General features: G+C 37.6%; 1 protein-coding gene and 1 long non-coding RNA gene across 15 annotated transcripts in view; both read left to right on the top strand.

The window, feature by feature from the left end:
• Nucleotides 1–16,502, top strand: part of ZIC4 (Zic family member 4) — a 33,099-nt gene extending 16,597 nt beyond the window's left edge. For 5 of the 9 annotated variants that reach the window (XM_073359734.1, XM_073359733.1, XM_073359735.1 and 2 more), the window contains one exon: nt 1,586–3,067. In XM_073359734.1, coding sequence (XP_073215835.1) covers nt 1,586–2,025 — 440 coding nt within the window. In that variant the 3' untranslated portion in view covers nt 2,026–3,067. Of the gene's footprint in view, nt 1–1,585; nt 3,071–3,858; nt 5,532–15,473 lie in introns of those variants that run through there. The other 4 variants (XM_073359729.1, XM_073359730.1, XR_012160774.1 and 1 more) reach the window with 3 other exon arrangements.
• A 5,997-nt stretch (nt 16,503–22,499) lies between these two features.
• LOC140917282 (uncharacterized) overlaps nt 22,500–26,416 on the top strand; it is a 219,342-nt gene continuing 215,425 nt past the window's right edge. For all 6 annotated transcript variants that reach the window (XR_012160779.1, XR_012160777.1, XR_012160780.1 and 3 more), the window contains exon 1: nt 22,500–23,228. This is a non-coding gene — a long non-coding RNA (uncharacterized lncRNA). The remainder of the gene's footprint in view (nt 23,229–26,416) is intronic.

A 26,416-nucleotide genomic window follows, 5' to 3' on the forward strand; every position in this document is an offset into this window, starting at 1 on the left:
TAGAGCGAGAAAATATTTTGTTGCAGCGCCTGGGTTGCACCATTTCGTCAGTGATCATGTTTTTTAGAACTTGTATGTAATTATGCCAGATATTTACTAGTTTGCAATTCAAATGTTAGTGCTAACGTATGTGAGAGATCGTCCTTGATTATTGCTTTTAAAGTCACTGAGAGAGACTTACTTTAAATATGGAGCTTTCCTACGCCCACTCTTATAAAGTGCAATTGCATTAAATATTTACAATGCTGATATTTAATGTATTAAAGGCCGATTTTGTGTCAAAAATTGAATATAATAAAGGTTGCGTCATTCATAAATTAGTAATTCCAACGTGCAAAAATATTGATACATGCTAAATCCTCTTGACCAAGTACGCCATGATGGTGTGCACAGTGGCTTTGTTTGAGCATCCAATCCAAATAAATTCAGAGTTATATTTTGGGGCTTCTTTTGCAAGCTAATATAATTTACTGTTATTTTTTTCAAAAACCTACCAATATTCCCATACCTCTGATAATAGAAAGTTCGTGCTACTTTTGCGTACATGTTTTGCAGTTGTGTATTATCAAGTAGAATAATCTGTGGGGAAGTAATATAATTTAATGCTGAAACTGTCTTTGGCGCATTTCCTTGAAATCATGCCTCATATATCATACACTGTACTTTGTATAGAAAACCCTAAGTTAACCTCTGGCACTACTCAACCAGTAAGATTGTTTTTCTAAACACGTATATGTTTCTGATATTGCCATCAGATTTAATCCTGATTTAAATTCCCTCCATTATTGCATATGTTTGTACGGTGAAAGAGTTTTACCCTGACAACAGCAACTGGCACTGGCCTAGTCACTTTAACATTGAAGCTACATCATATTGGCTCTCACAGTCAGCCTGCTTTTAAGACGGCTCTGTTCTTTAAACCTGGCAAGATAACATGCGGTAAAAAAAAAAAAAATCAATCTACAGTCATAAACGCTACCTATGATCGTAGTCAATATAAAAATATACTGTAGCAGCTGGGATTTAGTAAGGCCATGAGCAAAATATCAACATGCACCTCTGGGAGTGTGAGAAATGAACTTCATGTAATTTCTGGCCACTCCCGTGCCCAACACTGAATTGTGACAGACAGAGCACACATTGTTTACATGTAGCCTGCAACTGCACTTGCGCTGTACCTTCCCCGACTTCTTTGTGGTTTGCACAAATCCCACTTTAACAAACAATTTAGACTAAGGGGAAAGGAGAACTGTGAATTGGTGTTTCAGTGAAAATGGTGTGTGTGTGTCCGTACGAAAAAGAATGGAATCTTGAAAAAATAATGTAAGGTTCAGGTTTAAAAATATTTGCACCTATGCTAAATTCTATTCGAATATAGTCCTCAGATCGTTTTTTAAAGCACACCTCTTTATCTGTCTGTACAATGAAATGGGAGATTAGTGTAGAGGGGCTATTTGGAAGGTTTAAATCACAGGAGCATGCTGAGGGATTTCATGTTTTAAAACCCTAAGGAACCCCCTTTCTCCTCCCCCAACACTACCACCCATTTTACTAATGTATGTACTCGTTAATTGCATTCTTTCAGGAGAAAAACCATTCAAATGTGAATTCGAAGGCTGTGACAGACGATTTGCCAACAGCAGTGACAGGAAGAAGCACTCTCACGTGCACACCAGTGACAAACCCTACAACTGCAAAGTGAGAGGCTGCGACAAGTCCTACACCCACCCCAGTTCCTTGAGGAAACACATGAAAGTGCACTGCAAATCCCCTCCTCCGAGTTCAGGCTACGAGTCCTCCACACCTTCCCTGGTGTCTCCCTCCTCGGACTCCGGCCGGGACCCTCCTGCTTCCTGTTCTCACGCAGAGCCAGTAGCATCGTCGCAAACTGCAGCTAACCTGAGCGAATGGTACGTGTGTCAGAGCTCGGGGGGCAGTGGCATCCCAACTCCTCCCAGTAACTCTCCGTCACCTAACCCAGGAGAGGCTTCTTACACGAACTGTGAGCCCAGGCCCAGTTATTAGAAATAAAACAATAAACAGATCGCTCACACGGTCTGCAGTCTGGATCTCATCGAATGGTCTCCTCTTGTTACTCTGCTACCTTTGCGAGGCAGAAACACTGTACCAAGACAAGACTGCCACAGTAGAGGGAACAATCTTATGCGAGGGGATCATAGATAATGTGCGCACCACACATGGGGAATAAAAAGAGATAGAGGCGCTGTCCTGGCACATGGCCTCTGAAGAGAAGATACCTTGTAAAATAAATTAAACAGGTCTTTGTTACAAACTGTATTTATGGTACTAAGCACACGCGAAGGCAACTTCAGTTCGTCCTCATTACTTTTTGCATCCTTTTACACACTCCTCTGGTCGTCTGGTTCTAATATATTTACAAACTCATCGATTTTCAACATCTTGTGTATTAACGAACCAAAGTGTTTTAATTCGGATTTCTAGCTGTACAGGTTTTATTGTCGATGGTATCTTGTGATAGAGGTTTACTGACAGTTTTGTTAGCCCCCTATTCTCTCTCTCTCTCTCTGTGTAAACACACACACCACTATTATTTGTTACCGAATTGTATGAAATCGATCAATTCAATTCTTTAAGTAACCAATTCAGCGGACTTTTCTGTAAAGAATCTCAATACTTTTTCCTGGTGCAGGAAAATATTCCCACTCCCAGTTGTCACTAATTATAATAATAATAATAAAATGGGCCAAGGGTGGCTTAATGATTAATTGTCCATTTTAGTTTACACTAGACATGACTTTTAATACATAAACATATTTCCCTCTCTCCCCACCCCTTGAAAGTGTCATTCCTGTTGAATTGTGGGGTTTTGTGTTTTCAAAATCCGTGTTCTTGCGCGGGGGGTGGGGGTGAACTGTTATGGGTGACGTCATTGTGCTGAATCCAGAGGAGCTGGGACTGTCCAAAAGGACTTGTGAGTTGTCAATTTCTCTGAATGAATCATGTAAAATCAGTGCTGATCTTGTCTAGAACGCACAACATTTGTCTTGTAATAATCATCATCATCATAATAAATTTTGTAAAAACAAAATAAAATGGTTTTAGAATGTTCATCGTATTTAAGAACCTAAAACTATAATCTCCCCGAACCTACATGAGTCACTCCTAGGGATAAAAACAACACTGATTTTTTTGGCACAGAGTAACTTGAAACTGCCTACAGGTACAATTTTAATTCGTTCATTCATTATGTTTAAAAATACCACATAGCTTAGGCAAATAAACAATACGATTTCCCGAAAGTGGTTTCTATGACGTACTCAATGCAGACAGAGTGGCGGATCTAATCATTCTTTTTCAAATTTTGCGCAAAACCCCCTACGAGCTGTTGAGTCAGGTAACGGGTTAGTGTTACGTGGCCCCACGGAGAAAAAAAAATCTGGACAGTTCTGAAAGGGATCATCAACCTAATCATCATCCTTCTGGGGCGTCTTTATTTTCTTCCAAAGCCACTAACGTCTACGTATTTGAACCTACACAACTTTGTTCGGATGCTGCTTGTTAATTTAGCAAGCATTGCAAACAATGGAAACACGATACGTGAATACGTATACACATATACCTAATGATTTAGGTAGGCAAATTAAAAAATAAACTATTGTAGTTATCAACAATATAAACTATAAAACAATTGTTCCCAACTGACTATTCAAATCATGAAACGTATACCGTGGAAATTAAAAGGTATGGAAGCCATCTGCGAAAGGAGAGGGTGTTTCCATCTTGTCTTGAGATCTGTTTATTTCTTTATTTCTTTATTTACATAAGTGTTTGGATGTGAAGGCTAATCACCTTTAATTTTTCATTTGCTTGTTACAGATGTCTACCCCGTTGCTCTCAAGGTAATCTAGACAGACGCAGCTGAAAGCCTGAATCTTATGCCTTAGACATCAAAGAAAGCTCGCACAAAGAAGTATTTCTTCGCAAGGGTGAATCTTCATGGTAAGTTAGGATTTCTATGGCAATAGGCAAGTCATACTTAAATAGTGAAAGGCAAAGTCTGGAGCCCGTCCAGACTTTTCATTAAGGACATAATATTTACGTCTAACAGGCCCTTTTTCTTGTGTATACAAGTATATATTTTTGTTTGACGCGAACTAAATCATTTTCATTTAATTTCCGGTAAACAAAACCCACGCGAATGGGCACTTGTTCCAGATCATAATAAAAATGGATAAGAATGTCAGGAAGAAAAGGCCCGCTTGAACCGTCGCGTCAGCTCACTTTTGTTTCTGCTTTCTGCCTTGGTCAGAGAATGCGTTTGGGATTTGATGGCGAGTTTCTAAAGGCAAGGAAATGGTTTTTAAGGGGGAAAAGAAAAGGAGAAAGGTCTAATCAAGCTCGGGTTGTTCAAAGGGTCTGATTTTGGGGTTGAAAGTGTGAGTTTTATGGTGCATCAACATGCCACGTTAGGATCGCTATGGTAATGAGGAGAGCAATAGCAAGCGGCCTTCAAAGGAGGCACACTCCATTTGAGACAGTCTATTAAGATACATTTGCACTGACCTTTGGTTTCATGCTAGCTTAATACAGTCAATCTGCTCTTCGTCAGAAATATACTTCCTCCGCCTAATACACTTTAACAGACTGTTTTTGTTTGCTTTCACCCTAAGGTGGGGTTTGGTATGGCATTTTTGCACTGAAGTTATTATACCAAAAGGAGGGACTGCCAATAAAGGGCATGTACATATTCTGGGTTAGTGCTAACTCTCTTCAGAACATGAGCATTTCTAACCAGCTGACATTTTTTTTTCAGAATCCAAACGATCAAACATCCCCATTCAAAAATGTCTCTAGTGTAAAAACAATACATTGTGTGTCCTCCTTCCCCACCCTTCTCCAGTCCCCAGACAGTGAAGTTAGGATGGGGAAGTAAAGGGACACTTGGGGTTTCTTAGTCTAATGGTGTAAAGTGTATCTAGGAAGGTAAATAAGAACCTTTGGATCATCTCAATATTCCCTGAAAAATAAATAGGGAAAAGGCCTGACTAGAAGCTGTTGTGGAGGAAGTCCCAGCCCAAGGGGACACGGATAGTGGCAGGTTTGGAAAGTGGTAAGTGCTTGAAGGGATGAAGAACTTGACATCCGCATGGCTGAGGCCATGGCCGATGGGTTATGGTCCCGGGAAAGTTAGAAGTCCTGTTCCAGTAATTGTCTTGTTGTTTATTTTATCCAAGTACCCTAGTGAATAGGGGAAAAATAAACACGACGAAAAAATTCAAACAGTTGAGTCGTCTTTAGTGCCAGCCCTTGTGGTTGAATAAAAAGGATGGTCCAATTTCTATTGAGCTGAGAAATCTTTGAAGTGGGAGTTATTATCTGAGAAATTCCTGCTTGTCGTCCTAACAACGCTGATGAAACGTAAAAGGTTCTTTGTCAGCGATTTGTTCTCCTTTCTGTCAAACTCACCCTGCCCCTTAGCTTTAAACCGTTTCTAAAGAGATAGAATCGAACTTTTAAAGATAACTCTAGGAGCAGGGAGGATACAGAAAATGGCAAACTATAGTTTGCCATTTTCTGTATCCTCCCTGCTCCTAGAGTTATCTTTATATGTTATCTTTATATGCATACAGACGTATGTATGTGTATGTGTCTATGTGTATCTCTATCTGTGTATAGATATAGAGAGATATATATATCGGTGTATGTATGTCCTGACTGCTCTATAGTTCTCAGTTTTAAACGATGTCCATTTCTGCATTTTATCTCCTGAACTTTTCTGTCCAATAAATTATTCCTACACATTTGCTGCACGGAATGCAATTCTTGTGAAAAAGCAGAAATGCAGTGTTTCATTAACACTAGTATGTAAGCAGCAAGCGTTTTCTTTCCAGTATAATGAATGCAACAGCATACACTTAGGAGTAAAGGCTTTGATAATTTTAACATTCGGGATACCTATTAAGCATGTATATACTGCAATGTACCGAAATTGTTACGCATTAAAACCGATGGCTTCCATATGTTTCCATGTTTTATTGTCAGTAAGTGTAAAGACAGTCAAACTGCATCTCTTTGTATCTTCATTTTATAAACATTACAGTGTGCGATTATATAATGACCTGATCAAGGTTTATTTAGGAGTTTTAAATTTTCAGATCATTAAATACTTTTTTTTTTGTAAAAAGAATCCCCTGAAGTTGTAAGTCATCAGTGTACTTTTATTTTAGCTGCTACAGAATGCTGTGAGCCCAATCCTGTAATTCTAATAATTCCCACTGATTTCAGTGGGAGTTTGCCTAAGTAAAGACTGAGTAAAACTGCAGTGAAGATCCTCTCTTTTATATGTTTAAGGGAAAATATAATGATCACAAATGTATCGTAAAATGTAACTCGTCAAAACAATTAAAATGTTGGAATATTATATATCTTTCCAGACTCTTTATCATCTATGTTTGCCTTTCAGCACACGTTTAGTGCTGAAGTAATTTTGTTTTATGTGTTTGAAAATATTATTTTAAATTTGTTAAGTAATTGAATTATTTTTACAATGTTTATAAAAGTATCAATTCTGTCATTTTTTTACAAAGAACATTTTAAGTACATATTTGTGTCAGTTATACTGCGTCATTTATAAAAGACACTATGTATACATCTTTTTTCCCTTCTATTATGAATTTGGGTTAAATAGTAATTGCAGACATCCTACTAAATTAGTATATAATCGATCAGCGACGCCTAGTTTCTGTTGGTTTCTAATATAGCTTCATGCTAATTATTTTAGTTTTAATGGAAATTATACTGGTTAGTTTTTATAAAAACTCTTTGACTAGACTCTCAAGATAGTATTCTTTACACCTGAAACTTCAAGACTAGCTATAATAAATTGTACTTTAAATATTGACAGAGGGTAGGAGGGAAAATTCAAAAACTTGTGTCATTGAGTTCCTTATAATTAAACTCCTCTTCTTTTCTTTATCTCCGCTGATTATCATTACAACTGCACATAGACTCCTTCAAAATGATTTCTTAATTTTGGATTTCATTAATATGCTTGAAAATAACAAATAGTTACTAATTAGGGCCCTACCACAAAAATGCTGTTTCTAACTATCGATGATGAATGCATTCTTTTATTCAGAGAAATCCCTGCACAACATGGAATCATTGTTACACATGCACTTTTTATAAGCTTCCTCAAGAGTACGTGGATCACTTTTTACTGAGTTGAAATCAGTTAATCATTTAAAGTAATGTAAAGGTAAGTTGTTTTGATATGCATATCCCATAAACTGCATTTCGTACGTTGCAGAGTTTAGCACCTCTTGAGGATTCTCGGAGTTTTTTAAACTTGACATTTTAAATCCTATTCTTCTAGTTATGAATGATGCATCACTCCTATGCGCATACTGTAGCTGTCCTCGTGCCGCTTATTGAATGTTGCGCATGCGCATTGGCTTATCTTTTAACCAAAACTTTAAAGTTGCCTAACACAGAGATGACATACAGTTGTCTTTTTGTGGTATGAATGTTGCCAATAAAGAAAGAAAGAAAGAAAGAAAGAAAGAAAGAAAGAAAGAAAGAAAGAAAGAAAGAAAGAAAGAAAGAAAGAAAGAAAGAAAGAAAGAAAGAAAGAAAGAAAGAAAAAGAAAATTTACTGATTTTAAAAGATGACAAAATTGGCACAAAAAGAAAAAAGAGGGCTAACAGTACATGCTAATTAAAGTATACAATTCTGTGGGCTATAATGATTGAGGGAAGACATGTAGTTATTACACTTGACTGTAGTCAACAAGGGATGGAATGTCCCCTTAGACAACATGGTGAGAGACGTGTGGGCATTATTAGTGGTCCTTTTATAGACATTGCCTTTTCTTTCTCAGTGCTGACAAACCATTTTGGAGGGATTCATCCCCTGTTGCTTCCTATCATCGATCCCCATGCAAGCTCCTGCATTGTGCAAGTGCATTAATTAAAGACCATTCATTTAACAAAAGAACGTTTGTATGTCGAGGAAATGAAGATTAGAAATATGAATCAGTAAACTAAATAAACTAAGACCACAGTTTCCACGCCTATATCACTTAGATGAAGGGGCATGAAAACTAGGCTCTGCATACTGTTAAATACACTTCATTTAACCCCACGGAGCTGTCCATAAATATTGGTTTGCTGATTATTTTGCTTCTTTGGAACATCGCACTTAAATGTATTACAATTAAAAAGATGGTTTTTAAGTGTATGTATAACTGTTAGGTTTACGCACCAAATTACTTAACCCTCAGCTCACAGGTATCCAGTCAAGCATTTAAGTGAAGTCTTTATGCCTGCCTCTTACATGTCTATCGTTTCTCATTGCTGCTAGCCTATGAAGAATAGTTTAGATATGTCAGTACTTTCCCTACTGACACAGGATCATCTTTGGACAGCATTTTGTAAAGCGATCGCTGTTGCATGATTGTCCACTACATTATACAGAAGTAGGTGTCTGAAACATATCAAATCTATATGCATTACACATACGTTATTCTTTGAACGTATGTCAGTGCAGCAAATGCTATGAATACCACATGGCCGGAAGCCCACTTTCACTCTAATCCGTTCTCGTTATATTTTGCAAGCTGAAAAAAAATCAACATGGTTCAGCAAAACGCGTGGTAGGCTGCGAAGCGGATCACGACAGAAGTCTGAAGTGTTGTGAGAACATAAAATAAAAATTATGAGAAATCGATTATTATGCTGCTGTGGGAAGGGAGTCGGGTTCCCAATATCTCCCACATGACTTGTGAAGAGGCACCAGCTTTACTGAACCTCTGGGCCATAAATTGGTTTATTTGCACCCTACAACTTTTTTAGGATGTTGCACGCTGAATAGTATACCTGGGGTACAAATTAAAGTGCATTAAAATAAATGAACAAGAAAGAAGACTATATGTTTCTAAAGTCTAAACATATTTAAAGACCCAACAAAAGCACATTGTTCTCATGATGATAATGGGGCCTGTTAACCAATTAAAGCTTTTAGTCAAAAGTCCCAGTTTCTATAGTTGAATGAAACTTTGGTAGTTTTTTCTTGTGGATGGTTTAAAAGCTTTGCGGAATTAAACTAGAAGGACAATATTCACAGTGATAACAACACGTTACCTAAGGAGTGTATGCATTATGGCAACAGTTTATGGAAACAGTTTTGGTGCATGACTGAATTGTTTCAATCTCTTAGACGCTTAAAGCTAAATCTGTGTCAGGAAGTGATCTTGCACCTCTTGTTTGTATTAGCCAGCAATATTTATCTACTGTAAATTTGGAGTAAGCTATTGGAAAAGTAAATATTAGCTTCAGACAGGTTTTACTTTAATTGGGACAATCCTCATTACTTGTATTAAAATACATTTCTAGTGTATTTCCTCTTTTTATGAAGCAACATTTTTAGTAAAAATGTACCAACTTCAGGTTATTTTAATGCAACTATTACCAACAAGATTATGCCATTATTAAGTCACATTATTGTTTTGGACCATTTTATTTCTAATGTGCACTGTACATTGACTCTAAAAGTTATAATTATGGAGTATGGGCTTAGCAAAGCTAAAAAAAGTGCGATCAGTCTAGTAACATATAAAAACTGAATCCATCATATATGCTTCGCTAGGTAAACATTTGTTTCTAAAATAAGCCATGTAAGAATTTAGCACAATCTCTAAACAACAATTTCCGTGTATGTAGTAATTAATGGTTAACAACACATCCTGATTATATTCCAACATTCCACTGACGTTTGACTGCCTTTCTAGGCGCCAGTCCTTATAAAATGACAACCTATAGATCCGATTTTATATACCTGACAGCTCTGACAGGTTAAAAACAATGTTTGTGAAAGTCAAAATACTTTACAACTTTTGATCAGTCATACAGTTTCAGTATTTGTTTGAACTATATGTTTCTATGTTCACTATAAAGGCATTAGAGAAGAAATGAAAACTCTCTGTATTAAAACATCTAGCTTCTTAACGTGTTTTTTGTTAGCTTTTATCACAAATGTTGCTTTTTGTTAATTTTTTAAAGATAGAGTGACCCACTTGAATTGTGTTATATCATGTAATTATGGGAAGGCTTGAGTACTGAAGTGTTAAATAAAATGGTTATATCTGGAGTTTCACAAAGGAAATTTTTGTTCTCTACATCTGAGGCTGTTTCAGTCTTTTTCAAATAGTTGGTAAAATTGAGGCTCACTAGCAAAAATTGCTGAAAAAACATTAGGTACGAAAAGAACCAAGAGTCAGTTGATTTTTATTGTCCAAAAAACAGGACAACTTAAAAAAATGTTGTAGAAATACAGAGACTCCTTTAAGTGTGAAATATCATTTCATTGTAAATAGTCAAAAAAGAGTCGATAATCCAACTTCCGGAAACTGTTCTGAATTATTTCAGCAGACTCTTTTAAAAGGGGATTAGCAGGGCTTTAGGGGCAAAATCCTTCTGTTTTATTCAATCTCTGATTTTATGTTATAATTACTAGATGTAAAGACCCTTGAATTAGTATGCAGCAGTCGTCCAGACATTATGCAGGTGCTATTTTAATCATTCAGCTTTTTAATTAAGGAACGAGGTAAGAAAACAGAATCATAAAAACACTTTTGTGAGAGCTGAGAAAATTGTGAGCGACTGCATGAATAAAGCCTTTATACCTTATCCTGACAGGTCAGACACCAATTGCCTGACTTACGACCTTTTCTTCATGAAACAATGGTTAACAGCTTTCTCACCTTGTTCCCATTATAGCCTTTATTCTTATATAGAATTTATGGAAATGCCCATAAAATGCTTATATTAAAAGGGGGGCGGGGAAGGTATTGCAATTATTATTGATACGTACCCTATTAAACGATACTTTATCTCTGATAGTTCTGAAATGGGTGTTCAGCATATTTGTATACCAAAGGGTCACACTCATTCATGAAATTTTTGGCAGATCATAAGATTTTAATGTTTAAAATTAATACCTACAAGAAGAAAAACTTTGTGGAATAACAATCCAGCAAGGCTAACTGGCTGCTAGACTAAGAGGGAAATCCAAACCACCAATATGTATAACAACACTTGATGTCACAATAAAAACTTAGACCTTTGTGGTTTTTCGGGGTTTTCTTTTGTTTGTTTGTTTTTTTTTAATTTATTTTCTTCCCCCCTCCCCCTCCCTGGCACAGAGTTTGCTGCATCACGTGTATTAACATATGAATGAAACAAACAGCCAATGCATTTAAGGTAATACCTATGCACTGCTCTTGCCTGATTATCTTTTTATGGAAAGTTGCATTAACTAATGACATTTACATAAATATGACTAATTGTTAAGTTGGAGTGGAAGGATTCTTTTCTTAAGAGTCTGGATTTCAATCCAAATCCTTGCTAGCACCAACCTTCCTGACAGATTACACTGTGTGCAGATAGGGAGAAGGAGAAAGTGTGTGTGCGTGTGTGTGTGTGTGCCACATTTATAGTGTTTTCTTTATTCAAATGTGCAACTTTTCTCTTATGTCCCTCTTTTATCTTCCCTCCAGACCTCCAGTTCTGAGCAGAGTTCAGTGGCTGTAAATGATAGGTTCCCAAAGAATCAACCCTCTCTCCTCTAGTACTTTGCAGAGAACAATGCAAGTATTAGGATATCAGCAGCACTCGAAATGATCACGCGTTAAATTATTTTGCTTTCACGGATGAGGAGGCTTTTTTCCAATGTGAATCAAGCGCTTTAGTTATTAAGTCTGAACACTAATCTCCAACAACCTTTACATAATGTGGCAGAATGTGCCACACCACTTCGCACCTGCACTCTGAATAGAGGCGCCTTTTCAATGTAAGACACGCTTGTTGCCCTTCTGTTCCAAAGGAGTTGTCTGAATAAGTCAAGCTTTTTGAATACCCATACTCGCTTCTCTTCCTCCTTTGATCACGGAAAATGTCTTCTAATTTGTCCTTTTTCATTGTAACAACGTTTTCAAGTCTCTTTTTATTTTCCAAACCACATATTTATAAAGAACATAAATCGCCCAAGAAAACAAAAGGTCCTTCCTAGCCAACTGGCCAAGTAGCCCATGATCACTTGTTCTTCAGAAAATGTTCTTGCGAAGACTGTTGCTTCTTGAGTTTGTTCTAAACAAATGCTTAACTTTTTGACATAATACTCGGAGATAAACATATCTGCTTCGATTAAAAATAAGGCCATTTGTATTTGACTTTTGTAGCTGTTCCCTGCTCTCAACAGACGTCTCTGGGGAGCTGCGTTTAAATATTTGTGCATCAGCAATAAATGGGGTATAAAACGTGTCAATCTTGTACATATTAGGCATACACGGTATTTTAACCTACCTGTTATAACTGCGGGAACGTCAGGCTTTTTTTGTATTCATAAGTCACATCAGGGCAAAACCTGTTTTATAGAGTGGTGTTTTTTGTTGGAATTAATTAATATCGGAGCAGTCTCTATTAATGGCCTTCGAATATAATTAACTCTATTTTGTAAAAGTTGATGGGAAGCAGAACCTCATAATTTCTAAAATTCCAGCAAATTTTCTAGAAGCCCATATTTTTCCACGTAGGAGTTGGACATTGCTCTGCTATTGAACTAAGAATGGGAAGGGGGCCTGAGGGATAGGCGGGGTTAATTTCTGGACCTTAACAATATTTTTTCTTGCACGTTTGTTCTTTCTATATTGCTACAGCAAACCACAGCTTCAGCCTTGTGCAATTTAAACCTGAACACGTGCAGTGTGTTCTGTATCTGATATACCACAGTCAAACATTCCCAAGGAAAGATGATGCATTTTATCTATGTGCCTCATAAAAAGCAATGGTTTAACAGAACTCAGATTAAACTGACTTCTTTGTATGATATACCTTAGAGGGTGAGCTAGAAGTTTTTCACTCCTAATTCTAACATATGAGTTGCAGGGAGAGTATTAGTGCATCTATCGATTATTATTAATTAGCACATTAATCAACTTTTTAATCCTAGCCAACAGCTGCCATCGCATTTCTGATAGAACTATAATCCCAAGTAAATTTAGGCATATTTGCAGCCAGCGCATCATAATACCATTTCCCCCCTTTCCGATGGGTTTTCTCAAACACCAAGAGGTTATCTTATTACATTACCGTGGGCTCCGGGTAACAAACTAACAAAATCTTCTAATACAGTTTAAAACACTTTGATGTCTTGCCAAGAACACACTTCCTTCAAGAGACAAGTCAACATTTGTTTTTCACATTAAATGGCGTTTAGTTGCCACTGAAAAAATGATGCTAAAGGACCACTTTTTAATTCGATGTGTAACAACCGCGGGGGTCTAAGAGAAAATAACGACGAAAGCTATAGACACAAATAACTAAATTACCAAAACGTTAGTATATCTCCTAGGTTCATTAATATGTAACAGACTCCCCAGTTAATCTCCAAAAGCCAGTGTTCCCCCTCTAAAATAGCACTCTGGGACGAATTGTACAGCAGATCAATCACTGCTAATGCAGTAAGGTTTACTGCAAGGAGGGGGGAAGCTATTTACACCTTCAAATAGAAGCTTTTGAGATTTAAGAGTAAGGGTCATACATCACCAAGAATAAATGATTATGAATTGGTAAACGCGCCCTGCAGCCATTAGCTATGCGACACGATTTATCATTTCTCTGTGTTTTTCTTTTTAAAATCATCTGGCTATTTGGAAAGAAAAGCATCACACACACACACACACACACAGAGACACCCCAACCCCAAAACACCGCGGGAAAGTTTGTTTTTGCATATACTATAAGTCATCAAAACATGGCTCTTCAGATATAAACGGGGTCACTTATGAATTGCTTAACAGAAAACAATGGAGCCCTTTCATTGTCCCCATTTATTACTAATCGATTGGTTTGCCCACTAGAGTTGACACATCAGAAGCATTTTTTTAACCTTAATTAGACGTTACTAACTTGTGAATTTCAGAAACTATCAATTGTCATGACAATGAATTTTTTCTTCCTTGCCTCCCCTTTTCTTCTTTCATCACTTTCGTAGGACTTTAAAGTAAATGCAACTTTTTGCCACTTTTCAACTGTTGACAGCTGTTAACCCACAAATTCACAAATGTGCCATTGAAGGACTGCACCCAAAAAGACCTTTAGGTGATAATATGAGAATATGTGTGTGTAATATGAGAGAATAAACATTACATACGAATTCCATTACAGGAAAAGGTGAGGGCTCACTCCAGGCTGTGATTGAAAATAATGCACTGTTTATCAGGCTATAGACAACGACCCAATTTTGTGATGAGATTTGTGAGGTTTGTTTGTTTATTGAAATGACTTCAAAATGTTAAGGAAACCTAAGGTAAAGTTTCTTCTAGGAGGTCCTCAAGGCGGTGGGGGTGTTGTTCATCAAATAAAGTAAATAAATAAATATTGGTCTGAATGCAACCATATATTTTTCAGAGGATGGACCAGTCAGTGATACAACTGTCCCTCTGTATAAATACGGTCAAGTCCTGGCCTTCCTACAGCAGCATCGACCCTTCCGAATTTTGGGCTACAGAAAAACAACTAACCTCAACTGGAATTTGTTTAGGGTCGGGTTGCTAAAATAACTGAAAGTACATGCCAGCTTCATCTTTTCCCCGTTATGCCCCAGTTTCCCAGAGGAACGGAGTGTATGTGCATTGGGACCATTCCAGCTTTCTTCATTTCTAATATTTATATTGCCATAAGGAAAAGTGTACAACAGTGAGGTAAAAGTGGAATCACCTGCTGACTATTCCTTTGAAATATCAATTCACGAAAAATGGACAAGAAATGTCAATAGTTTTTTTCCCCCCTCCTGGAATTCTGAAGTTGGATGGCAGTTTAGCAGTGCAAACATGCAGACATACTTCTTTGGAAGGCAGCCCTTATAAACTTTGAAATCACTTCAGTTATTAAAGTTTTTATAAGACCTCTGGGAGAAAGACGTGCTAGATATTTACAGTTAGAAGGACTCAGAGGTAAAATATAAGGTTCCCTAAACTGCTACATACTGCTATCCCATAAATCGGATTTCAATTGTGACAAGTGCCTGTTTTCTTAGGGTAAGAGATTTAATATGTCTGGTGAAAAGGGTTTGTGGCAGTGAGTCTCACAGTTGGTAATCAACTCTGCCAGGGGTCTTTCAGTGAAACTTCTAACACGCACTACTGAAATATTTGCAAGATTTTGGAATAAAACAACCTTATAGATCTGAGAAATAGTTGAGATTTCTGTTTTATTTTACAAGCTTGTTATAGCTGCATTTGTCAAAAGGGCACTCTTTATGCAAATAGAAGGGGAAAAAAACCCACGTAAGATGTTCTGTGGAATGCTAGAATCTTTTACAAAATTTAGCTTCATAAATTATTGTTTATTGGATGCCTTTGAATATACGACATAAAGTTTCATGCGATATGTTTTCAAATCTTTACTGATAATGTTACAATTTCTTGTTCAAGGTTTTGGGGGAAAAAGCCAAGCCTGGAGCCATAACGTTTGTTGGAAGAAAATATTAATCCTTGATCCCGATCTTTCGATGTTTCTGTGTCTTCTGTTGTTTTTAATGATAACGAGCAAAAATCTATTGTTTGCTAAACTGTAAAATAACGATGATATAAGTATCACACAGATAATTTAACAGGCCAAATCAGAAAAAAATATATACTACTTTCACGATTAATGAATATTACTGCATTCTGGCTGAAGGCCCAATTCTACTCCTCTTGAAATCAATGTCAAAACTCCCATTGACTTCAATGGGGCAGGATAAGCCTTTAATTGCAGAGGGGGAGGGGTAGAGTGTGGAAATATCCCTAATATTTTTCATGAAGTAATAGAAAGAGCGAAATGGTGGTGGTAGGATCATCCAGTCCTTGCTCAAGCACAATTCCCATTGAAATTTCCACTTCTCATCCCTAATACACATACACAGGCCCTGTCAAGACGAGGGAACATTTTTACTGGGAATAATCCCCAAGTAAGGATTACGGGGTCCATATTCTTCCTCCTCCCCCATTAATACAGTAATGTTTACAGTCTTCCTCAGAGGGACAGAAAGGGAGTGAACTAACTGGGTCAAGTCCTGCTTCCCTAACTCACTTCAGTGGTCCCGCTGAAGTCATGCAGGGTAAGTTGTGGCCCACAAAATGTGATTTATATTAAAAATTGATTACAAAAAGCCTCTCCTCTTAAAAAAATACCCAACCTGCCTGTAGCGTTCAGGAAAAACCGCTATTAGCTGATTTCAGTCATCTGGAAAAGACGAAATTGTTTCCTTGGATATATAATGCTGCACTTCCAGTCCGAAGTAGTGTAACATTTCCTCTTTATTACATCATTCTGCATTTCATTTCTATGCTTTTATATTTTACTGCTGCTCCTTTTCCCTGTAAAATATTCTTTTCGAAATATTTTTTTCCTGTGCGAGCCACAGAAAGTCTCTGAAGATCCATAATGCTATTATTTATCTGACTTTTTGTGCCTCCAAGTGCTGTATACATTATATAATTGCTTTAAAATGTTTTCATAAATTACTTTCAGAAATGTGTCATAGTAAATTACCTTTGTAATAAAATGTAAAAAATGCAAATGGCTGTTGTCTTTATTACGTTTTAAACCATTGGTTTATCTGCACTATTTCACTTGTCAGTTGCACAATATGTTGTATTAAGGGAAAGCACAGTTTGATAACAGATAGATGGAACCTCGTGTGTAATCTAGCAGGCACGTACAGTTTGGGTCATTTCCTCATCTCCCGCAGAAAAGACATTATCCCTCTCATATTTACATACTTTTCAATATTTGTCAAACAATCATAAATTATAAATTAATGAAATGTTCGACAGTCTTCAGAGATCAGACTAATGAAGACATTTACCTTTTTGGTGATTTGGAGTCTCATCTTTGTAAGTTTAATGACATTTAGACTCTCACGGTTTATTAGGCTTTATTAGATTTGTCCTTCACTCCTGCTGTCATTCAGATGTCTCTGCATAAACATCACCTGCTTCAGGTACAAGAACAAATCGACTTTTTTTTCCAGGACACTTTAAACAGGAACACTATCATCTCTACATTTTAAGAGTGAACTTAGTGTTCTGTTGAAAAGCTGACTGGGACATATTTTTTTATTGATTTATTTCATGATCTCTACCCTAAAAGGGCTTTAAAACATTTTACCTGGGCAGCCATTGTCATGCATGATTTACAGTTATTGCAATGTGATTTATAACTACAATCTACTCTAATAAATAGAACTATCCGACTTGTTGAGGGTTTTGGAAAATCACTCCCAGAAAACATTATTCAGCTAAGTTTTTAAATAACCTTCTGAACTACGGAAACCACAATGATTCCACTTCTAATAGACTCCGAGACGGGCAAATAAGTAGAACTCACCCAAACCTAGTTGACCTTATTCAGTCTCTTGCTGCTCTTATACTAACCAAGGACCTGGTGAAAAGATTTAGAATAATTTTATTTAATGGGCTTAGCATGAGAAAATGGTGCTCTTTAAACTAGATGGATTTTGATTCTCTAAAACATTAGCATTACTGCAGAAGCTTCTGAGCATAAGACCTTAACAAGCTTCCCTATGTAAACGTTTAATGCAGTTGAATACATTCTGATGGATGACTACCTATCTTTCCAATAAAATTATGGATGACAAATTACGTTCACTGCAGAAAGGTCACTTGATCATCAAGGTCTACCTTTGGCTTCCGATGCAAACAGTAAATCATACCTAACAGAGGCAAACTTTGTGAGCCAGCACGGTGGGAGAGTCGGTTCTGGCGCCATCTTACTTTTAACAAAGACATTGAATTCGCCAACGAGTCCTGTCAGAGTTGTCGTAATCGAGTTTTGTAATTTCTATTACTCAGTTTGCAAATTTCAGGAGCATGTGTCTGGACACCATATCCACTCCAGGATTCCACCCACCAGGGAGATCAAGGGGGCCTTCTTCTTCGGACACTTCTCCTTCGTGTGATGCCCAGATCTCAGTTCACTGACTGGGTTGAAATCCAGTGAACACCTCCCCCATTCAATTATTAATTCCGTATTGGTCTTCAAGTGACCCATATCTTCCTGCGTGAACATACGTTGTGTCAAAAATAGTGAGCGGGATCAAATCCACTCCCTCAAGCAGAGTTGACAGCTCTGCAGATCGAAGATGGGGTGGGAGTTTAATGGCATCAGGGAACTCCAAACTCTCAGTCTGGGGCATGGACTGTGTGTTAATCACTGCGCTTTATGAAACGTACATCCGGTATAAACCTCGACCCATTGAAGAACACACTAAGAACCTATAAAACTGTTTGCAGAGACTTCCAAATATTTCCAAACAACGCTTTTTAAAAACACAATGGAGAGTTATTAAAGCGCTTGTTGGTAAAGTGAGCATGTGTTCTGCAATCATCAAAAATTGATATGTACTGTCAGTAAAGTAATTATGCACCATCCTGAGGATACAAGAACAGTACATTGTTAATCCACTTGCACACCCGTTGACTTGCAGCATCAGGCTGCAGATAGCTTAATTAAGTCATACACGTGGAATATAACCATATTGTTACATTGCATTATGCACACTATATCTCAATTTATTGGGACAATTAATGCTAGTAATAGACCTCGGGCAAAATTATTAACTGCAGAGCACTAAAGTTGCATGTTACTGACATTTGCAGTATAGGGAATAAAAACTACAAGTCAGAGCTTCCACATAGCTGGAGCGGAGCTTGGATCCCCCGCCGCCCCCCAGCCCCATAAGTCTCTCGCAGGCACTATGTAATCTTTGGTGAAAAGATCATTACAATGGACACTACCTATTACAGTCCTGACTAAATAAAAACTCCTCTAGGGAGTTTTGACTCCGTAAGGATTATAGGATTGGGCCCAATATTATGGTGAGTCCTTAGCACTAGAGATCACAAAAAAGATATCTGAGCACTTTTAAGGTTGGTGACGTGCTAAATGAGCGAGGATATTTTTAACATACTTTTAAACAAAGAAGACAAATATTGATCAAGGATTATTATTTTACATTCTATTATTTTACATAAGCATGAATTTGATCAAATTCTGTTTGCCTTTGTTCCCATGTAAGCAGACGTCCCCAAAAAGGTGTAGATTAACAAATTTGATAGAGTAACCATACTGAAGTTGTAACTATACTGTAACTCCTGAACCTTAAGGTACCTAAAGACATCTAAGAAAACGACTTTAAATATAAATAACACATTATGTGCAACCCTAAAATAACATATACGTCTGACTTACTGTAGAAGTTGAAAAAGCCTTGTTGATATTGTCGGTTAGAAGATACTCTTTTTAAAAGTAACAGGGAAAATGAAGGAATTATATACAAAACCATGATTTTGAGAAGGATCAGTAACTTGTGCCTTTAAGGTATCAATAATCCCTTCGAACCACAATGAAAATAATTCATTATTCTGCAATCCTTTGGTTGCTACTTGGATAAGACTCCTTCTGACTATAAAGAGAACTTCGACTGAGTAAGGACTGAGCGAGCAATTCAGATTTCAATCCAGTATTGGCACTTTGCTTTTATTACAGCACCTCTCAAGACAGGATCTCAAAGATCTATGCACAAGTTGGTAGCATTATTAGCCCACTGTTCTAGATCATTAAATGGGGACACAGCGAAATTAGGTGACTTGACCAAGGTAATATGCGGCTGAGTGTGGGGTGGAACCTCCTCTCCTTACTTCCACTCCATTACTAGACTATTGTACTTATCGTTTGCATAAGAAAGTCGCAGTTTTACTTAATAAATGTGCATACGTATCTACGTCTGGGAGTCTGTAATAGTTGTGTGTATGTGTGTGTGTGTTAGGATTTTATTCACCTGGAGGGCTCTCTATAAATACACATTTTCTAGAATGCCATTCAGAATTAAACAGATATTATTTTCGGGAAGACAGCTATTCATTTGGATTTATTTAACTACCTTACGAAGTTTTCTAAACTTCTCGCGATCTGAGCTAACTGATGTTTCCTGAGAACCTGAAAATGGACCTCTCTGTTCACTCCAATTAATTTTTGTTAAATATAATCGGCTTTTGGAAAACATAGTCCATTAGCAAAGGAACGTGAATTCCCAGCATCGTTGCGTCTCTCGTTATACTGATTCCCCAAACATTTCTGGACTAGGCTGTACAATAGGTAACGAAGTTTACACTGAATTTCTTACCAACAGATCATTAAATAAGGTACAGCTGCAGAATGAAGAAAAACAATGATTAGACTCAGCATCGGCTGTAAAGGAAGAAAACGTGTTTGTAGCAGCATCCAGATATACTTAACATTAATCACAGCGAACGTGCATGCTTATTATTCCGAATGGCAACTTGTTTCCAGGATTTCACCTGGGGGCTGGGCTAGGTGTGCTCCAAAGGGACAGGACGTTCTGATTACACCGGAGATGAGTTTTCACATTTTGTTCCTTCCCGCCAGACACTTTTATTCACTCTGAGTTCCAAACTTTTTCTAGTAAAACACCCTCACGAATAATCATTGCACAGTGATTCCTCTTTCAGATCATCATAATCACTTTCATTATTATTTAGAACAACTATTAAGGAGCAAGTCCCCCATAGTCCGGGTATTAGCCATTAGGAACGCGTAAAGTGAGTTCCTTCTTCCTCACATATTGATTGTGTGACAGTGAGCAACTGACACCCACCCCTTCCCATTAACTTATCCCAATCTTTCAAACGCGACCCCCGATATTTCTTACTCTTTTTCGTTTCATGGTTTTCAAAGTTAAGTGAATGTAAGATTAAAACTATTACTAGAAGAGGAGAAGATCCGATTTCATGGAAACAGTCAAACTATCCAGCTTCACTTTTCTTTTTCAATAATATCTACCTGACTGATACGGATCACTTTAATGAATAACTAATAAAACTGAAAGGCTTTATTTTTTTAAAGGAAAACATTGTGTGCATCACACACACACACATACCAACAGACATCTCAGATAAAAGATAACAAACCAACAAAACATGGATTGAACGAAAATGCAAAGACGTGTTGCAAATTTTGTCGGGGTGGGGCAAGCATCCTTTAGGTGGCATTAATTGGTAGATGGAGATATTGACAAGAAATCAAATCACATGATTTTCTTTATGGAACACAAACCCTCTGTGTTATCATTTAAAATGACTGCACTGTCCTTTATGCTGCCAAACAGGATCTGCAGGAATTGGTTTAGAGGTGGTGAAAACACTGTATTCGTCTAGACACAGGTGACTATAACTTGAATGTAGTTAAGAAATGGAACATTTGTTGTAACATGTCCTACTAGACAGGCTGGGGTTATTATAGTTGCATGTTAGACACCGTTTTACTTGTGTCGTTTGTGAACTATTTATTCAGCTAAACACTACAGCGTGGCACTTAGTGTGATTGGCAGAGTATTCTCAACAGAAACCTCAGGGGCGTTAGGTGCCTCGCCACAGGCTTAGCTAAATCTGACCTATCGATGCCGAGTCCTTGACCTTGGGTGAGAAGTGTTTCATATCTTCACCTAGCTCTGAGCTGTCCTTCCCGGTGGCTAAACGTGTCAGATTGCGCCAAATTACCAGCAACAATTGAGTGGAGATTCGCAGACTCACTCAGTGTAGAATCACTGGAAGAAGAGGGCAGAGGTGAAGGTCATTAGCCTTCCCTACCACGTTACCCTGCTGCAGGTTTCCTTAGTTTCCCCTTATTATGAACCACTATTAATTGTTTTCAGTAACATGAATACATTTATTACAGACATGAGGTAAAGAAATCACAAAGAAAGACAGAATTGTGAACAACTTTGTTTTATTCTTGCATTGTTAGTTGTGTAGTCAATTACTCTCCTATCTCTGCAAAAAACAACGCCTGGATGCAGGCATTTCCAGGAGACGAAGGGCATCAAAAGCTTCATTCTGTTATCAAAGCAGGTGACACAATTTTAAATACAAGGGGACAAAACTCCGCCATCACTTACAGTCAGTACAACTTTCTTGAAGTTAATCATGAACTTGCGGTTCCACTGAAATCAATGGGGTTCCACTGTAAAGGAGGGCAGGATTTGATTTTTACATTTTGATTCTGAAGGAGTGTTTATTTAAAAAAAATAAATCAAGGAGTGATAACAGATTCTCTGAGCCATTTTTCTTGTGTATCTAGAGAATTATAGAAGGATAAGAAGTTGTTACAAGGAAGTTCTCAGATTCCCCTTAGTGCAGCTCTCTCAACTTTTCATCTTTATTAATGATCAAGAAAGCTCTTTCTATCGAAGTGAAGGTGAATGGATGGTAAATTAAAAGCAACACCTTGCAACAAACAAACAAACACACAAAACCCAAGAGACTTTTTACAAAGTCATAGATTCTCCGGGTCTGGTAGGAAATAAGTTGATATTGCTAGCTTAAACTCCCTCCCCCCAAAGAAGCAAAACACCTCAACTGGGGAAAAATAAAGATAGATCGGGATTAATGCAGCTAAGAAGCTCAACTGGCATAATTCTACATCTTGGTTTTGAAAACGGGGAGCGTCAATCTACCTTTGGCCATCTGGCTGTTTTAAGCTTTGCCCCCATGCTGTATGATTTTAGCTTAAAATCTCTTCCGTTGCAGCTCCGCTTTTATTGAATTCATCAAAAGCAAACTTTCCCTGAGTTTTTTTTAAGACGGGCTAAAATAATAAGTCGACCACTGTGACATTCTCTGGGCTTAGGCCATTTTTCATAACGCAGCTGATACGCTTTTGTGCGGCTAAGGCGACTAAACAGATGAATAACGAGAACAGTCTCTCGAAAACGAAAGCTTCCAGCTTTTCTCATCTTTAAAAAGTTAACTGAAATGAGAGGTGCATATAAAAACACCACACCAAGGATCAGGGGAACACTTTTATACCTCTGAATGCTTTTTACACACACACACACACGCACACACGCTCACACACAAAACTTTAAAGCTTGTGAAACTGCCCAGGTGGTGTTTAAAGGGCCGTAGTCAGTGAGTTGTAAAGAAATAGGAGACACTTGAGGCAGATTATACTTTTTAAAAGATATGAAAATCTCTCGCCCTTTGTTTTTTCTTTTCTTTTTTCTTGTTACTGTATCCACCGTGTTGACTGTAGCGTCTTGAAGGAGCAAATTTTTACAGTACTCAGGAAGAATCGCACCAAATGTAATGCTTTGGCAGGCTGAGGTAAGTTTACTTTTTAAACGTGTTTTATGGTTGTGTGCCTGGGCGCTAGTTGAAAGTCTACACTGCAAACAAATTATATCTAAGGAGTTTTAATTTAGTTTCACACAGAACAAACTAATTCCATGCTTAAAATTATGTTTCTAACCGAATTGTTGTTGCTCTTGTGTTTGGGAATTGTATTTAAAAAAATCAAGATTATTTACACTCGAAATTAATGCATCAGTGACTCCCTAGAAGATGGGATTGTAATGTCGTGTGATATATACTGTATATCACAAAGCAACAAATAATGACTACCACTAGCCTTCGGGAGGGTTAATAATCATTTTAGCTGGAGTAATTTTTGCAGACTCACTGCCAAGATGATGATGATGATGATTGCACGTGCAAACACCATACCTGACGCTGCTTAAGATCACAACTGTGAAACTCGGGTTTATTATGAAAACTACTGTACGTGTTGCCTATATGGAAGCACAGCCATTGGTTCAAACAAATGACTATTGATTCAAAGTGCGAGCCCTCGAGGCTGAACTGAGGAGACAGGAATGGTTTAAGAGAGAGAGGGAGAGGGAGGGAGACTTGTGTGTTGTTAGGTTGACAACCATCACCAATACTTGGATACATCTGCATTTCCTTGCATGGGGGTCTGATTTTCCATATCAAAATCACGAGGGTCGCTGGAAAATGATGTAGGCAGATTAGCCTCAAATAACCATGTCAGTATTCCACATTTAAAATATCGATTTATAGTCTTGAAAGAACGTGGAGAGTAATGGGTACAAAAAGCAAGACACTCAGTCTCTCTCGCTCACGCTCACGCTCACACACACACACACACGTGCAATACAGAGTCAAATTGCACATTCCTGTTACTATTCTGGGGCTGCATAATTTCATTCGGACGAAGTAATATTAGTGCCCCACGCATTTAACACCCGGTAGTGGCCGGTTTAGAAGCAAAGGAAAAGAAAAGAAATATACCATTATGTTGCAAGGTCCTTTCTAGTAAAGAGTAAAGTGTAGCGTACACGTGACAATCTAAACTCCTCAACACAGGACTCCACTCCTGGAGGAACTTTTTGTTGCAAACTGTAGTTCGGTCGAACGTCGTGGAATTTATCACAGGCGACCTCACGGATAATAATGCCCTTCTCAATGGTTTGGTCTGCGGTACGAGCATAAAATGCAACTTTTGCCCCATTGGTTAGCTAGGTGAATTAGCACACACTGCAACTGAACAGTACTTGACCTTTGCCTTTATGTTTGCTCAAATGTTTGCCTAAAACACAATCAGCCTTGACAAGAGAGCATGCTACCGTGTGACACTGCCTATTCAATAGATAGATGTTCCCTGCCACACACAACCCAGTTCAGCATTTTAAATAGCTTAGGTATTTGTAAAAGCCGTATAAATTAATGTCTGATGATTGCTAGTTGCTGGTTAAAGAGACGACCGTTTAACATGTAGAATACAGACGGTTTTTTTTTTTTTTTTTTTTTTTTAAATCTACGAAAAGGTCAGAAAACAAATCTTGTGGTCAAGGCAATCAACAGATTCTTACTCTATCGTGTAGAGAATGTGACTGTTTTAACTGCAACATTAGTTTACTTTTAGTACAGAAATATTCAAAGGACTGAGGTAAAATACGCTCCAAATATTGATGATTGTAAGCATAAATAAACTGCAAATACATTATGTGAGAATGCAATCGTGCACATGAGAAATACATCGGCAACACAGATCATACGCTGTGTGCTATGTATTTGAAAATTATTTCGACCTATGTACTTCTGTTAATTCTGCATGCTTTGAACCTTTTTTTACCTAAAAGGGAAGAAACAACATAAAAGCTAAAAATGTTGCCGTTAGAACCGGCATTTTCTATTTGAATTTTATCATTGGAGGCCAAAGTTCAAGGCATCGACCTTAAGTTTGAAAAAGATGACACTTCTTGTGGATCTGGGCTCGAGTTGAAGGAGTGCGTGTTACACTCTTTAAAATTAGAATACTGTCGAGGTGATGTCCAGACCCTTAGGACTCCCCACCAGATGTAAATACGATTAGGTCGGAGGCGGGGGGTGGGAATTGGGGCGGGGGGGGACTAGCCGCAGAAAATACTCATTGTTGATATTTATCAGACAGAGCGTCATTCATTAATAAAGTGCCACCTGAGGTGTACGCTTTTGTCTGAAAGACTGCCTTATTATTTGGAGGAGTGTGATAAAGCTGTCCTCTGGACTAGAGTATTGTCGCAGCTGCATTTTACAAAGTGCGTTAATGTCTGAATTCTTGCTTGTACTTCCAGTCTATAACATACAGTGCTGGCCAATATGAACAGCACAAAACATATTGCAAACAGTTGCTGTACATTGACTTGCCACTTACCAGCTGCATTTACAAACATTTTGATAGATTTTCAAGAATGTTCAACTTTTTGAACATGCTGCATAGTGAATATGGTTTGTTTTACTGCTACATGTTAGTTAGGAACATTTTTAAAAGTTCAGCTTATTAAAAATACTGTAAGCCCCATTTTTGATCTGTCATTAATTTAGCAGTTGAAACAAAATGAGATGCAGAAGCGGGCATTATAACTTTGAAACAAGCCATACTTGCAAAAGTATGGTTACAAAACACAGGAACGAAGTTTTCAGCTGCTACTGGTTGTCAGTATTATAATTCGTATGTAACTATTTTTTATCAACAAGTATGTATGATCTCCTTTACTGAAATGTAGTAATGCTATTTGAAAAAAATAATTCATCGGGGTGCAGGAGCAGTCATTTGTAAGCAAAAAAATAAAAAAAAATAAAAATCTATTTAGATAGATTGCATCACCTCAGTTCTATTCACACAGATGTCTCTAGAGTGCATACTCCAATCCCGAAAGATATTTTTGCCCTTGAGGCGTACCTACATTCAATACTGAAGGCTATAACTATTAAGGACTCTCTTTATCTTGAAGATAAGGACTAATACTAAGTTTCTGTCGAATGTTCTGCTTGCTAATACTCCAACTTCATCTGGAGGAAGCAACCTTCCCTGTAGGCTGAAATGGTACTTAGGTTATTTGCTTTTATGTGGCTGTTTTTGATGTGGACACATGTTCACTTAGGCTTATAGGTCAGTAGTGACCTAGAATAACATAACATGTATCCCTAAAGGAGGAAAGAGTGAATTTTAA

This window comes from Lepidochelys kempii, chromosome 9 (genome assembly GCF_965140265.1).
Source record: "Lepidochelys kempii isolate rLepKem1 chromosome 9, rLepKem1.hap2, whole genome shotgun sequence".
Lineage (NCBI taxonomy): Eukaryota > Metazoa > Chordata > Testudines > Cheloniidae > Lepidochelys > Lepidochelys kempii.